Here is a 13,264-nt window from a genome sequence, read left to right on the forward strand (position 1 = left end):
GTCAGCCTTCCTGCTCGGCCTGCTGTGTTCATCCAGCTCTACACCTTGTTATCTCAGATTCTCCAGCAACTGCAGTTCCTACTATCTCTGAAACACTTTTTCAGTGCCAGGTTACCTGAAGCCCAGGACCTGCCCTCTGGAAGGTGACCACACAAGATTCCAGACAAGAATGCCAAGCCAAAAAGGTGAGCTGTCATTGCACTGAAATACAGCAGTCAGGGCCAGCCGTTGCTTCCTCAGCTTCTCGTCAGGATCATAAGACATAAAGCATTACGTTCTGACGTGTTGCTGATCACAGCTAAATTTCTTCCAGTTACCTTTGCAGGACAAGACCCAGCAGTCACAGATGTGAGCACTAAGGCCAGTGGCACTTGCTGAGATTGACACATACCCGATCTCAGGAGAGACGCAACAGTTACAACCAGGTGGCTTTTTTTAAAAAATAAATTATTTCACGAGATGTAGGCCTAAACAGCATTTACAGGGAGTCTTTGATTTACGAACACAATCTTGTGACAGGGATTTCACGGGACATGGGTGGTACTGGCTGGACCAGTATTTACAGGGGGTCCCCAATTTATGAACACAATCGCATACATGCTGAAACTTTACAGATCCAATATACAAACATTTCCTGATCTTCTGAGTGGCTCCTTCATATTGTGCTGCATTGTGTTCCAACTTGCGAACAGACTCCAGAACAGAACCCACTCGCATCTCAGGGACTGCCTACGCTGCCAATCCCAAACAGCCTACAGAGTTGATTGGAAATCCACCTTGCTGCAGGACTACAGTCATATATCCACCAGACCAGGTGGGGATGGCAGATTTACTCCCCTGAAAGGACGTAGGTGAACTAGATGGATTTTTATAATCATCGACAGTAGCTGCATGGTCACTACCCGCCTCTATCCCCCTCCGATCAGGTCAACATTTCCTTGAATTTAAAATTTCATCATCTACTATTGCTGGGATTGTAACTCATGTCTCCAGAATATTAACCTGGGTTTCTGGGTTATACTGTTACACCACCACCTTCCTAAAATAATCAAGCGTCAGGCAGGGGGCCTAAACTAGCACAAGGGTTCAAACCTCTAGGCACTCAGTATGCTGACCTTGACCGCCTCATCCAGGTATAGCATAAAGAAACTAGCACCAGCTGTCCTTCCCCATCATGGTTCCCCTGTCATTAGAGTATCCACATCCAGGGTAACAATCAAAGCCAAGTTCTCAAGGGCTCCTTGACCCAAACTGTTAACTCTGCTTTATCTCCCTGCTGATGCTGCCAGACCTGGCAAGTTTCTCCAGCAATTCTCGTTCAGCACATCAGCCAGGGTTTCTTTTTCTCGGGGGCGTGTGTGGTGGAAGTCACGGCTCTGTCAGTGGACCTACAATCCAAAAATCGGGTGAATTGGGAAGCATTTTGTCTACTTCTGTAAATCTGTGACTACTTTGGGAACAGAGTGGGACTCTGGGGCGTAACATTTGGAGGTGGGAGACGGCCTCTCTCGCCAACTTCTACTTGCTAGCTGAATCTCAGAAGGGCAGCAGGGTGCGCGCACTGGAGGCAAACAGAGGGGCACTCCTGCCAGAACAGGCCTGCGGCACGTACCTTTTCCATGGTGTGCTTGAGCGTACAGGGATCCTCAATGACGTGCCGGAAAAGCAATGTCACCAGCGGTGTGAAGCCGTTGAAGCCAGAGCCCTGCGTCAGGTTCAGGATCATGCGGGTGCTGCCCAGTTCTGCGAACATCAGGGCACACTTGTGCTCACGGGTCAGGCGCAGGCACAGCCGCAGGGTGGCGTGCAGCGTGTCGGGGTCCACCGGGACGCTGATCATGCTGACGCATGACCGGATTAGCACCGTCATCTGCTCTTCTGTCAGTCCCTGGATGACGATATCGTTTGCTTTAACTTCTTCACTAGGTTCCTTCTCTGCTGTGGCCTCGGGGACAGGCTCCACATCTTCAGCAGGAAAAAGAAACGCACAAAAATTAATGAGGGTCAGGGCTCTGGTGTCTCGAATCAGACATTCAAATTCTCACTCAACAGCTCCTCACCAGGAAGCCTCAGAAATTAAAAGAAAAGGGGACTTATTTGGCAGCTTTCACATCCTTATCAGTTTACAACCAATGAAGCAATCTGAAATGTAAAAGGCTAAAGATCAAATTGTCATAGTTTTACTGGACCATCGGGCTGCTCTCTCAGACAGCGCAAGCAAGACAGCAAGAGCAAGAAATGACTCATGGTTGTTTAACCGGAGGGTCAATGCACCTCCTCTAGTGTGCGTGTGCGTGTGCATGTGCGTGTCTCTGCCCCGTACATCCTGGGTGTGTGTGTCTGTCCGTTTGTCTTGCTCTCTGTGGCAGTTTCTGTAAAGGCCACATGTGTGTCCGTCTCTCTCTCTCAGGCAAGGGAAAGAGATTGAGAAGGATACTCCTTCGTGATGACCTTAGCCAGTGTGTGAATTGAACCCACCGCATCACAAACCAGCCGGCAAGCCAATGAAGCTAAGCGACCCCCCCAGTCTGAAATGTAGACACTGCCGTAATGTAGGAAAGGCAGCAGGTAATTTGGATCACTGACTATTTCAATGTGACCATCTCTCAATTGACTGAACTCCAGATGCTCCAACCCACACGACCTTTCCTCACAGGACACAAGGCTTCATCCCGAGAATCAGTTAACCGGACCACGGTGGCTCAGTGGTTAGCACTGCTGCCTCACAGCGCCAATGACCTGGGATTGATTCCAACCTCGGGCCACTGTCTGCGTGGAGTTTGCACATTCTCGCCCTGCCTGCTTGGGTTTCTCCTGGGCACACTGGCTCGTTCCCACAGTTCAAAGGTGTGCAGGTTAGATGGATTGGCCATGGGAAATTGCCCGTAGTGTCCAGGTGTAAATCAGGTGGATTAGACATGGGAAATGCAGGGTTACAGGGAAAGGGTAGGGGGATGGGTCTGGGTGGGATACTCTTTAGAGGGGCAGTGTGAACTTGTTGGGCCAAATGGCCTGTTTCCACACTGTAGGGCTTCTATGATTCTCTGAACTGCCTGCACAGTATTTATATCCTCTAACAGGTGGGTGCCCACCCCACATGTACTGCAATACTCACCAGGAGAAGATGAGGAGGAATTAGGAATGGGCAGTGAGACCCACATGTATTCATGGGACCAAAAAAAGTCAGAAGAATACTGACAATACCAACAGGACCCCAATCTAAATCAGAGCCCCCCCCCACCATCTTGACCCAACACAACACTCAGATGAAAATTAAGTAGTGCTGTGGACCCTGCTTTAAACCATCCTGAAATACAGAAGGTGTGCAGTCTTTCCAGGGCCCAGGCCATGATTCCAAAACAGGAACGGGCTTAGTGAGAGCTTCAGTGCTTTGAGCTACCAGTCCCACAATCCACTGGTCGCTCAATCAATTACACTCCTAATGACCGTCACCAACAGCTCTGAAGTGAACGAAAGCCTGTGCAGACACCGGTTGCCACAAGAAGGGAGGAACGAGCTTGATTCAGGGCCCATACCGTTGGCCTTCTCTTCCTTGGATTTGGCCTCTGGCTCAGGATCGGGCTCCTTCCCTTCTTCGAGGGTTTTCTCCAAGTCTTGCACAAACTGGGAGCTGCTGCTGCCCTTGCAGCTGGGCTCCTTCCGGGGCAGGCGCTGCAGGGTCAACATCACTGGCCGTCGGTTTCCAGTCTCCTCGTTCACCTGGAGGCGAAAAGAAAGATTAAAAACAGGTCTGGATACATGGACAACAGTGCTATGACCAAAGGTGACAGGCCCACGGCAGACGGGATATGGGCGCCTCTGGCTAGGCCAGCATAATCGCTCATCCCTAATTGGGAATAAACCCACCAATCGCAGGCAGTCAAAGGGTGTAGCGTCCATTAAATGGAGGTGTTGTTGGCGACTGACACACAGAATGTGCAATGCAGCAACAGGTTATTCACCCCCTTACTGGTTCACAGGGGTGTTAGTGCCCCATCCCCGACAGCATCTCTCCCACTAGACACCATGTTCTTCTATTGCCTTCTTCCTCGTGTTCATGTCCAGGTTCTCCCCGCCTCCCCAAAAGCGCCAACACGATTCACCTTGACCACTCAGAGGAAGTCCCACCTTCCCACCCCCATTGGATGAACATATGTATGAATTAGCAGCAGACTGTGACCAGGCATGAAGTTTGTAGCTGATCTGACCTTTTTTTTAAAAAATTCATTCACGGGATGTGGGCAGCACTGGCCACGCCAGCATTTATTGCCCATCCCAAATTACCCAGAGGGTAGTTAAGGTTCAACCACATTGCTGTGGGTCTGCAGGGAGGGGGCTCGGCGCTGTGGTTGCCATTAACAGCAAGCGGCACGAGTACGGCACGCCTCATTACCTGCACCATGGTGTTGAACTGCACGGTGTACCTCCTCCGGCCGGCTGTGAACCGCACGCTGGTTTCTCCTGCCCGCCAGGCTGCGTCAATGGTGCTGTTGTTGCTCGCGCTGTAACTGCACCAACGCCCAGATCGATCATCAAACCACCTCCAGTTATTCCCAGCTGGCTGCAGATACTTAGAGGAGAAACACAGCAGATTGTAATCTTGAGACTGGGACTATTGTTTCTCACCACCAACCACCACTCTCCGCCAATCATTAAAGACCACTCAATCCACACAACCCTGCAACATGCTTTCATCTACAGGGTCCCAACACCAACCAAAGGAGAAAATAAAGGATGATAATGCTCTAAGTGACTCAAACGGTTATGAACCAAGTGTTGATATGGGGTTGGGAATGGAGTTTTGACGTCATCCCTTGAGATTGTGGTAACACCAGAGAGATAACAAATCACAGAATTCCTACAGTGCGGAAGCAGGCCATTCAGCCCACCAAGTCCACACTGACCGTCCAAAGAGCATCCTACCTACCCACCTCCAAACCCTACCCCTGCATTTCTTCTGGCTACCACTCTTAACCTGCACATTCCTGGGCACTACGGGACAATTTAGCACGGCCAATCCATCCGGACTTGCACTTCCCTGGACACTATTTAGCGTGGTCAGTCCACCCTAACCTGCCCATCTTTGGTCTGTGGGAGGAAACCCACGCAGACACAGGGAGAATGGACATTCACACTCCACAGAGACAGTCGCTCCAGGGTGGAGTCGAACCCAGGTCCCTGGTGCTGAGAGGCAGCAGTGCTAACCCCTGAGCCACCGTGCCACCCCACGGCACATTTAAAATGGCCCCAAGGTGGCAGTGGCTGGCTGGGTTATTGAACACGCCGGCCATCAACTGCAATAGGGCAGACCGGGTACTGGGGGCATGGCACGTTCCCTTCTGTGAACTGCACCCCTGGCATTTACAAAGTCCAATCTGGTGGCTGTGACTGTTAATACTTCTTCCCCTGGGTGCCTGCACTGACACTATCGAGCTGGCTGCTTTGCTACCATTTTGTAAGAGGGAGCTGAAGAGTGGAAATAGAACGGGCTGGTGATGGAGGGAAATGCTCAGAATATGGACGAGCTCCAGGCAGCTCAGTGGCTCTGTCCCCATCACAGATGCAGCGGGATCACAAACAAGAGCCAAGCACAGCTAATTATTTGGCGCGATGTACTTTTTAAGCTGGATATCAATGGTTAAGCATGTGGAAATTTAATCAGGTCCAGCTCACGTACTGAAAATTCAGCAGTCACCTTGTTCATCTGCGCTCTCCTCTTGGAGGACACGGACATTTTCTCATAGAAATCGATCAGCAGCAGGACAGGAGTAATCCACCTGGGCAGAAGCGGGAATATAAAACGGGAGTTACATGTTAGGGCTCAGATTTAATGTACACAACACTGGCACGTTAGCACGACATGCTGGACCCCTGCAGCCACACAGAACTGTGTATGGCTCACCTCAAGCCTCAGAAGTAATGAACCAGCTTGGTCTCTGTCATGGACAGGAAGCTGAGCGGATATTCAGATCGGATAAAGGAGGAACCGATGATGCATACTGGCTCCTTTGAGCAAAGGAAACCTTTAAGCATTTACCAATTGACTTAATTTAATCCGTTTAAAAAGTGTGGATGAGCAACCACACTCACGAGTGGTCTGCAAAACCCATAAAATAATTGTGTTTTTGATTGTGGATGAAAATGGGACTGTGGAAAGAAGCAGTGCATTTTAAAAAGCAGGTTAGTAAAACACACTGCAAACCATGTTTATGCTGCTACTTTGTTGAAGCAGCAGGGGAGGCTGCTTGCAGACAGGTTGGCAGACGGGCAGGGGACGTGCACAAGTGAGATGTGGTTTGCAACAGGTTGCAAATTGGTTCTGGGGAGTTCTGACCAGTCGTAGATGACAAAGGCCGACAGCCTGACAAATCAGTAGCTGAACTGTGGATGTCAACAATAGTGGCAGAAGCTTTCAGACTGTTGCAAGGGGCGGATGTTGTGTCCAACAGCGAACACCTGAAGGAAGCCAGCTTACTTTCCCTTACCAGCTGCTGTAAGCAGAGGCCTTAAAGCAGCAACTAAGACACTTTGTGGTTGGCGTATCAACTGCCAGTGCCTCCTGTGAAGGAGCGAGCAATACCTGGCAAACAGAGGCTCCTAGGCCACTGAACAGCCTCCAACATCTTTTATTCCCTTCACTCGTAACACCAACATGTTTATGCCCGCTAGTGTCTGTGTGTTTATGTGCAGGTATGTCTTACAAGGGGGTTAGAGTTTGAAGTTGCAGCATTACATGTTAACAGTTCATAGTTGGTTACCAAATGCCTAAAGACTCACTTGGGCGTGTGCACTTCTTTCTGTTCCTTGGCTGCCTGAAGACAAGGCTGCGCCACCTCCAGCAGCTTGATCAGGACGTCCAGGATGCCACTCGTCTCTACAATCCTGGCACAGGTCAGCTTGAGCTCCTGGAAACAGAAACGCAAGCACAGAGTCAGGCAAACCAGACCCGGGGGTGGGGGGAACACCTTCATGAGGTAGTCAGGATCTTGGCACCTGACCACAATGCAGATGCCTTGCCCCTTCCAGAAGAGGAAGCCCATTCAGCCCATCCTAAATCAAGGTGGCCCGCACTATCGCAAATTGTTCGGATGTAATCTATCCACCTGACCCTCAAGACTACAACGAGGCACATTGTGCCCAGACATCTAACTCACTCGGGTGAATCATCAGCACTGAGTGGTCTGGCCAACTGACTCAACCCCTTCCATTGCGGATTTCCCTTCCGCCCTACTCCCCAGGACCCTCCTGCTTTGCTTCACCATCTGCACGCTACCCCACTCCCAGAAAAACCCTCCACACATCACCTCTGCCCCATGGAATCACCACCCCCCCAACAGAACCATATGGAGTGCATACCTCGAACAGGAGGGTAAGGAGAAGGATCCGGGTTGCGAGGTTGGAGGCCTGAGGTAGAGTGGCCATCTGGCTCGTCCATTCTGCCACCGTCTTGGTGTCGCTCGTGGTCAAGGGGAGCGCCGCTTTGATGAGAACGTTGGCAGCTTCCCACACCTGCTGGGACACACACAAACACAAACACTGACCCGCACTGCCAATGCAAGACGCACCACACAGCAGGAGGGGACGAGAAACAGGGGGATCCGAAGAGGAACACCACCAGCCAAGGGCTGTTTGCTGGTGCTGAAACGGGGGTAAGAGTTTCTTCTCCCCTAAAAAGGGACCGAGATCCGGAACGTACTGCCCAAAGCAGTGATGGGGAACAGACGCAACTCCAACCTTTGAGGGGAAGTCAATGAGTGAAAAAGGAAGGAGCAGGGCAGTGGGATTAACTCGGCAGCTCTCCGAAACAGCCACCTCTGCTTTCGGTCAGCATTGAACAACGCAAGTACCTCCAAGCAGGCGGAATAGTAATCCTCAATATAAACATAGTGCTGTCATTGCAACCACAGGCTTTGGCCTGTAGCTAACTACTTCACAATGGAACCATTAGAGATCCCGAGGGGACCTGACAGGGTGGCGGCTGAAGGGAAGCTTCCCCCTTGTGGGACAGGCTAGGGCCAAGGGAGACGCTGTAAAAATTATGGGTCTCCCGTTTAAGATGCAGATGAGGAGGATTTTTCTCCCCTCATGGGTTTGAATGCAGTTAGCCACCGACAGAACCTTAAAAACGGTCTCTCACCTGCTCAACGACCTGCTTGAGGATGAGGTCCCTGTAGTCAGCGCCGTTGCGTTTGACAGCAGTCATGATCAGGTCACAAACCCTGTACACTGTGTCCGGTAACTCGTCCAGCAGGTGGAAACAGCCTGGCAGCATCTTCTCTGTGAAGGTGTTCAGCTCGTCGGGCTCGAGGGGTGCCACATCCTGATACCTCTCCAGGCTCTTCACCTCCTCCTCCTCCTGCTTCTCGCGGGCCTTGCGTTCCTCCTCCTCCTTGCGACGGGCCGCTTCCTGGCAAAGTGCAGGCCAGTGCAGTCAGAGCCAGGTGGTAAACGCACCCGGGAAACCGTAGCCAGATGCGCCAATCCCACAACGCCAGGGTTAAAGCGACACACTATGGTCTGAACCATGCTGCCCAAAGGGGCGGTAGGAGGAGATTCAAAGGCAACTTTCGAAAGGAGAATTGGGTAAAATGCTTGAAGTGGAACCACTTCACAACTGTGCAGGGCAGGTCTGGAGCTATCTGGATAGTGCTGGAGAGGCAGCAAAGCGACCAGCTGTACAGCTCCTTGCACTGAAATACTGAAGCCCTGAGATGGGGGAGCAAAGATTCAAGTCCCCAACCAGGCAGCTGGTGCAATTTGAATTAATTAAGAAAACCCAAAATTAAAGGCAGTCTTGGCCATGGTGACCATGACTGGAAAACCCATCTGGTTCACTAACGTCCTTTCATAGAATCCCTACAGTGTGGAAGCAGGCCATTCTGCCCAGAGTCTACACCGACCCAGACACATCCCTCTGCCATATCCTTGTAACTCTGCGTTCCCAATGCCTAATCCACCTAGTCTCCACATCCCTGGACACTATGGGGCAATTTAGCATGGCCAATCCACCCTAACCTACACATCTTTGGACTGTGGAAGGAAACTGGAACACCCGGAGGGAACCCATGAAAACAACTGCCTGAGGGAGGAATCGATCCCAGGTCCCCAGCACTGAGAGGCAGCCGTGCTAACTACTGAGACACCGTACCATCCTATCCTTTAGAAATCTGTTACCCTGGCCTGGCCTAAACGTGACTCCAGACCCACCACAATGTGGGTGACCCTTTGAAATGGCCCGAGCAAGACACTCAGCCACAGGCAATTAGGGATGTGCATATCCTGCAGAAGAGTGAAGTTGCAGAACACAGGGGAACAGCTGATTTTTAAACGCCTTACCTCTGGTGACTCTGTACTCTGGTCCATGGGAATATCCTGCCCCAGGGACATGGCTATTGCCCTCATCATCTGATCCTCTTCAGACATACTGAGCTCCTGAAAAGATTTAGTGTCACATTCTCAGGCAGGAACAAACATCTTTCCAAGTCATGACATGTAGACTCCTCCTTTAAGCTAGAAACCTATAGTAATACATGTGATACGGGGCACGGGGCCAGAAGCAGAATCTGAGACAGTTTCAGGAAGGAATGAGTTGCTGCAGAGAATTGGCAACTGAGTGTGTTGCGTACATGGAGTTATAGGGACAGTCTCAAGACCACCAGCCTTAACCACCTGATACCGAGTAACACTCAGATTTACAACATATAAACTGGCATCATCCACATGCTTTCGCTCCCCCATACCTGTCAATATGATACCAGCCTGCAAATATAAGGCTCTGGGTATCAGACAACTGGCAGAGGTACAGACTGAAATCTATAGAGTAACCCATCAATTAAATTGCAGCCTGTAACTGACTTCCAGGCATCTGTCATTCTACATACAAATCCCTGGCCTGATCCTTTTGATAGAGCTTTAACTCCCCCAGGTATCTGTTATTCTGTACATAAACCACCCTGAACCCCCTCGGTTAGATTCCAGTCTAACTCACTCCCGGGGATGTTATTCTGTACATAAACCACCCTGAACCCCCTCAGTTAGATTCCAGTCTGTAACTCCCTCCCCGGGGGTATCTGTTATTCTGTATATAAACCCCCCCCGAACCCCTCGATTAGATTCCAGTCTGTAACTCACTCCCGGGGATCTGTTATTCTGTACATAAACCACCCTGAACCCCCTCGGTTAGACTGCAGCCTACCTGGTAAGACCATAAAAGGATCAGACTGAGACATCTCTGCCTTCCACAACCTCCCCACAATACCAAACCCCACACCACCCCACCCCCCCACCCCCCACCACTGCCAAAACCAACCATAAAGTGCCTGAATAAACTGTTACTTGCCCTCACGCGTACAGCTCCTCCCAGAAGTGGCGGAGGGTGCGTTAACAGGTACTCCGTGGCCTGCTCCATGCTGCTCGTGTTCAGCAAGGCCTCCATGGCATGCTCCCTTGTGAAACCCATGTCCATCAGCTGAAAAGCAAAGAAATAATTCAGTCTGGAGTTTGTAACCACAATCAGGAAGTTGCTACATTGCGCTGGTTAACAAACATAAGACTGCACGGCCACAACTGACCGGGTCACGCTTAGCGCCGCACACCAAAGTTCCCACACCACTCAATAATGACAACTGCTCCTGGGTTTTCCATCTCACGAAATCTAATAATCAGGGGTTTTGGTCCTAGTCCAGTTTGTTGGAGAAGTTGAGCACTGGAGGGAACCACTGGTGGTCCGTCGGGAGTTAGCGTGCTGCCCTCTGCTAACGTGCCTACCTACACAGAGTGGGCCATCCACCAACCACGCTGCATTTACACAGGGCCTGCAAGTGAGCAAAAGGGGCAACTAGGAAAGCCTCACGCTCAGCAAGCAGCACCTTGGGCCAGACGACAGGACCAGAACGCAAGAGGCTGCGACATCAGCACTTTCCATTCAACTGTCGGGAACCCATTGTGGCCACATCAGGCAATGCCAGTACCATACCCTCAGCAGTTCTGGGTAGACAGAGGCTGACAGGTACCAAAAGCAGGTAATGCATTTCTGGCTAAAGGGCATGAGCGTGGCCAAGAGAAAGGTTATTCAAAGACTCCAAACTGTCAAAAAGAATCAGTTTGAATTACAGTAGAAGTTTGGGGTGCGTGTCTGTGTGAATGCACGTGACAGTGTGTAAGTGAGAGTGCGTGAGGGGTAGGGGGTGAAATTTCAGTTGCGGTCATCCACAAGCCTACATACACTTTACCCAAGAAACTGTGGCTTTGAAATTCCCAGTGACTACCAGGGGATGCAAACTTGCTGAACGAGTTGGTCTTCTGGTTTCCAATTCATTGAACCCTTAGTGTTGAATGAGTCCATTCGCCCCTTCAGGTCCACATTGACCCTGTGCAGAGGATCCTACCCTATCCCTGTAACCTAGCATTTCCCATGTCTAATCCACCCAAACCTGCCAATCCCTGGACACTTCGGTGCAATTTAGCATGGCCAATCCATCCTGACCTGCACATAGGGGAAGCGATGGCCGAGTGGTATTATCACTGGGCTGTTAATCCAGACACCCAGATAACATTACGGGGACCAGGTTCTAATCCCACCATGGCAGATGGTGGAATTTGAATTCAATAAAAAAAAAATCTGGAATTAAGAATCTAATGATGACCACGAATCCATTACAGATTGTTGGAAAAACCCATCTGGTTCACTTATGTCCTTTATGGAGGGAAACTGCCATCCTTACCTGGTCTGGCCTACATGTGGCTCCAGACCCACAGCAATGTGTTTGACTCTAAACTGCCCTCTGGGCAATCAGGGATGGGCAATAAATGTTGCCTGGTCTGCAATGCCCTCATCGCGTTAATGAATTAACAAAAATAATCTTTAGACTGCAGGAGGAAACCAGAGCACTCGGAAGAAGCCCACACAGACACGGGGAGAATAGGCAGGCTCCAGACAGTCACCGAAGGTGGAATCAAACCGGCGTCCCTTGTGCTGTGAGGCAGCAGTGCCAATCACTGACGCACTGGGCTGCCACATCTTCTTTCCCTCTCTCCGACCCGACAGGTGCCAGAATGAGCAAGTGCAGCCCATTTCCCCTCCCCATTCCCGGTCCTCACCTGCTGAAGCTGCTGCTGGTTCACTTGCGGTTCACGCCTTGGTGCCGTGCCTTCTTCCTGGGGTCCTTCCTCCTCTGTCCTGCTGCCCTCTTTATCCTTGGACAAGCGTTCCCGGATCACCGGCTCGCCCCGCAGGATGTGGCACAGGATCGCCAGCATCGACTCGGCCATGCGGCCACCGTACACCTTCAGCGGCTTGCGGTTCCACAGATTCTTGATGCAGTTGAAGGCCGCCTGGGAAAACAGTTCAGAGAAGAGTGTGAGGCAGGTAGGCATGAGGACAGTACAAGAGGGGCTGGCACTAACTGTGAGAGACAGAGAGGGGGGCAGTTGAGCACAAAGAGACGCAGGCACAAAGAGCAGGCCAGATGGTGAGAGAGAGAACAAGACAGAAATTATAGAGAGGGGAGGTCAGATACAAACAGAGATGGGGTACAAGTTATACAAGTGATCCAGAGGACTAGGATTGGAGGGTTTGAGCTACTGGGAGTGGCTGAATAGGCTGGGGCTATTTTTCATGGAGGAAAAAGAGACTGAAAGGTAACCTTATAGAGGTTTATAAAATCAAAAGGGGCATGGATAGGGTGAATAGCCAAGATCTGTTCCCTAGGGAAGGGGAGTCCAGAACTAGAGGACCATAGGTTTAAGGTGAGAGGGGAAAGATTTGAGAGAGACCTCAGGAAACTTTTTCACACAGAGGGTGGTGTGCGTATGGAACGAGCTGCCAGAGGTGGAGCAGGCTGGTACAATGACAACATTTAAAAGGCATCTCAATGGGTACATGAATGGGAAGGGTTTAGAGGGATATGGGCCAAATGCTGGCAATGGGACTAGATTAATTTAAGATATCTGGTCGGCATGGACGAGTTGGACCAAAGGGTCTCTTTCTGTGCTATACATCTCTTATGACTTTATGACTATGACTAACTGCTGGATAGGGCATCACAAGCTTAGATCCAGTCTCCTACACAGCCAGGGGATGGAAGAGGAATAGCTAGTACAGTCCATTCAACTTGCCAAAAGCTGTTGCGGGTATTTATTTTGCACAAAAAGACGGGAAGGAACCATTCAGGAGAGAATGCAATGAGTTATGACCTGGAGTGTGTTTGCTGCAGGGTCAAAGGAAGCAGCTTCAACAGGAAATGTTCAAAAAATGGAGAACTGG

The 13,264-nt window shown here is 50.6% G+C and overlaps 1 protein-coding gene across 1 annotated transcript in view; it reads right to left on the reverse strand.

The window, feature by feature from the left end:
• LOC109937831 (E3 ubiquitin-protein ligase HUWE1-like) overlaps positions 1-13,264 on the reverse strand; it is a 171,027-nt gene that overhangs the window by 90,149 nt on the left and 67,614 nt on the right. The window contains exons 32-41 of the mRNA XM_048619929.1: positions 12,100-12,404; positions 10,340-10,468; positions 9,337-9,432; positions 8,138-8,407; positions 7,357-7,509; positions 6,778-6,905; positions 5,696-5,777; positions 4,394-4,570; positions 3,537-3,720; positions 1,613-1,965 (exon numbers count right to left, since the gene is read on the reverse strand). Coding sequence (XP_048475886.1) covers positions 1,613-1,965; positions 3,537-3,720; positions 4,394-4,570; positions 5,696-5,777; positions 6,778-6,905; positions 7,357-7,509; positions 8,138-8,407; positions 9,337-9,432; positions 10,340-10,468; positions 12,100-12,404 — 1,877 coding nt within the window. The remainder of the gene's footprint in view (positions 1-1,612; positions 1,966-3,536; positions 3,721-4,393; positions 4,571-5,695; positions 5,778-6,777; positions 6,906-7,356; positions 7,510-8,137; positions 8,408-9,336; positions 9,433-10,339; positions 10,469-12,099; positions 12,405-13,264) is intronic.

The sequence above is a fragment of the Rhincodon typus genome, chromosome 44 (assembly GCF_021869965.1).
Source record: "Rhincodon typus isolate 14 chromosome 44, sRhiTyp1.1, whole genome shotgun sequence".
In the NCBI taxonomy this organism is placed as follows: Eukaryota; Metazoa; Chordata; class Chondrichthyes; order Orectolobiformes; family Rhincodontidae; genus Rhincodon; species Rhincodon typus.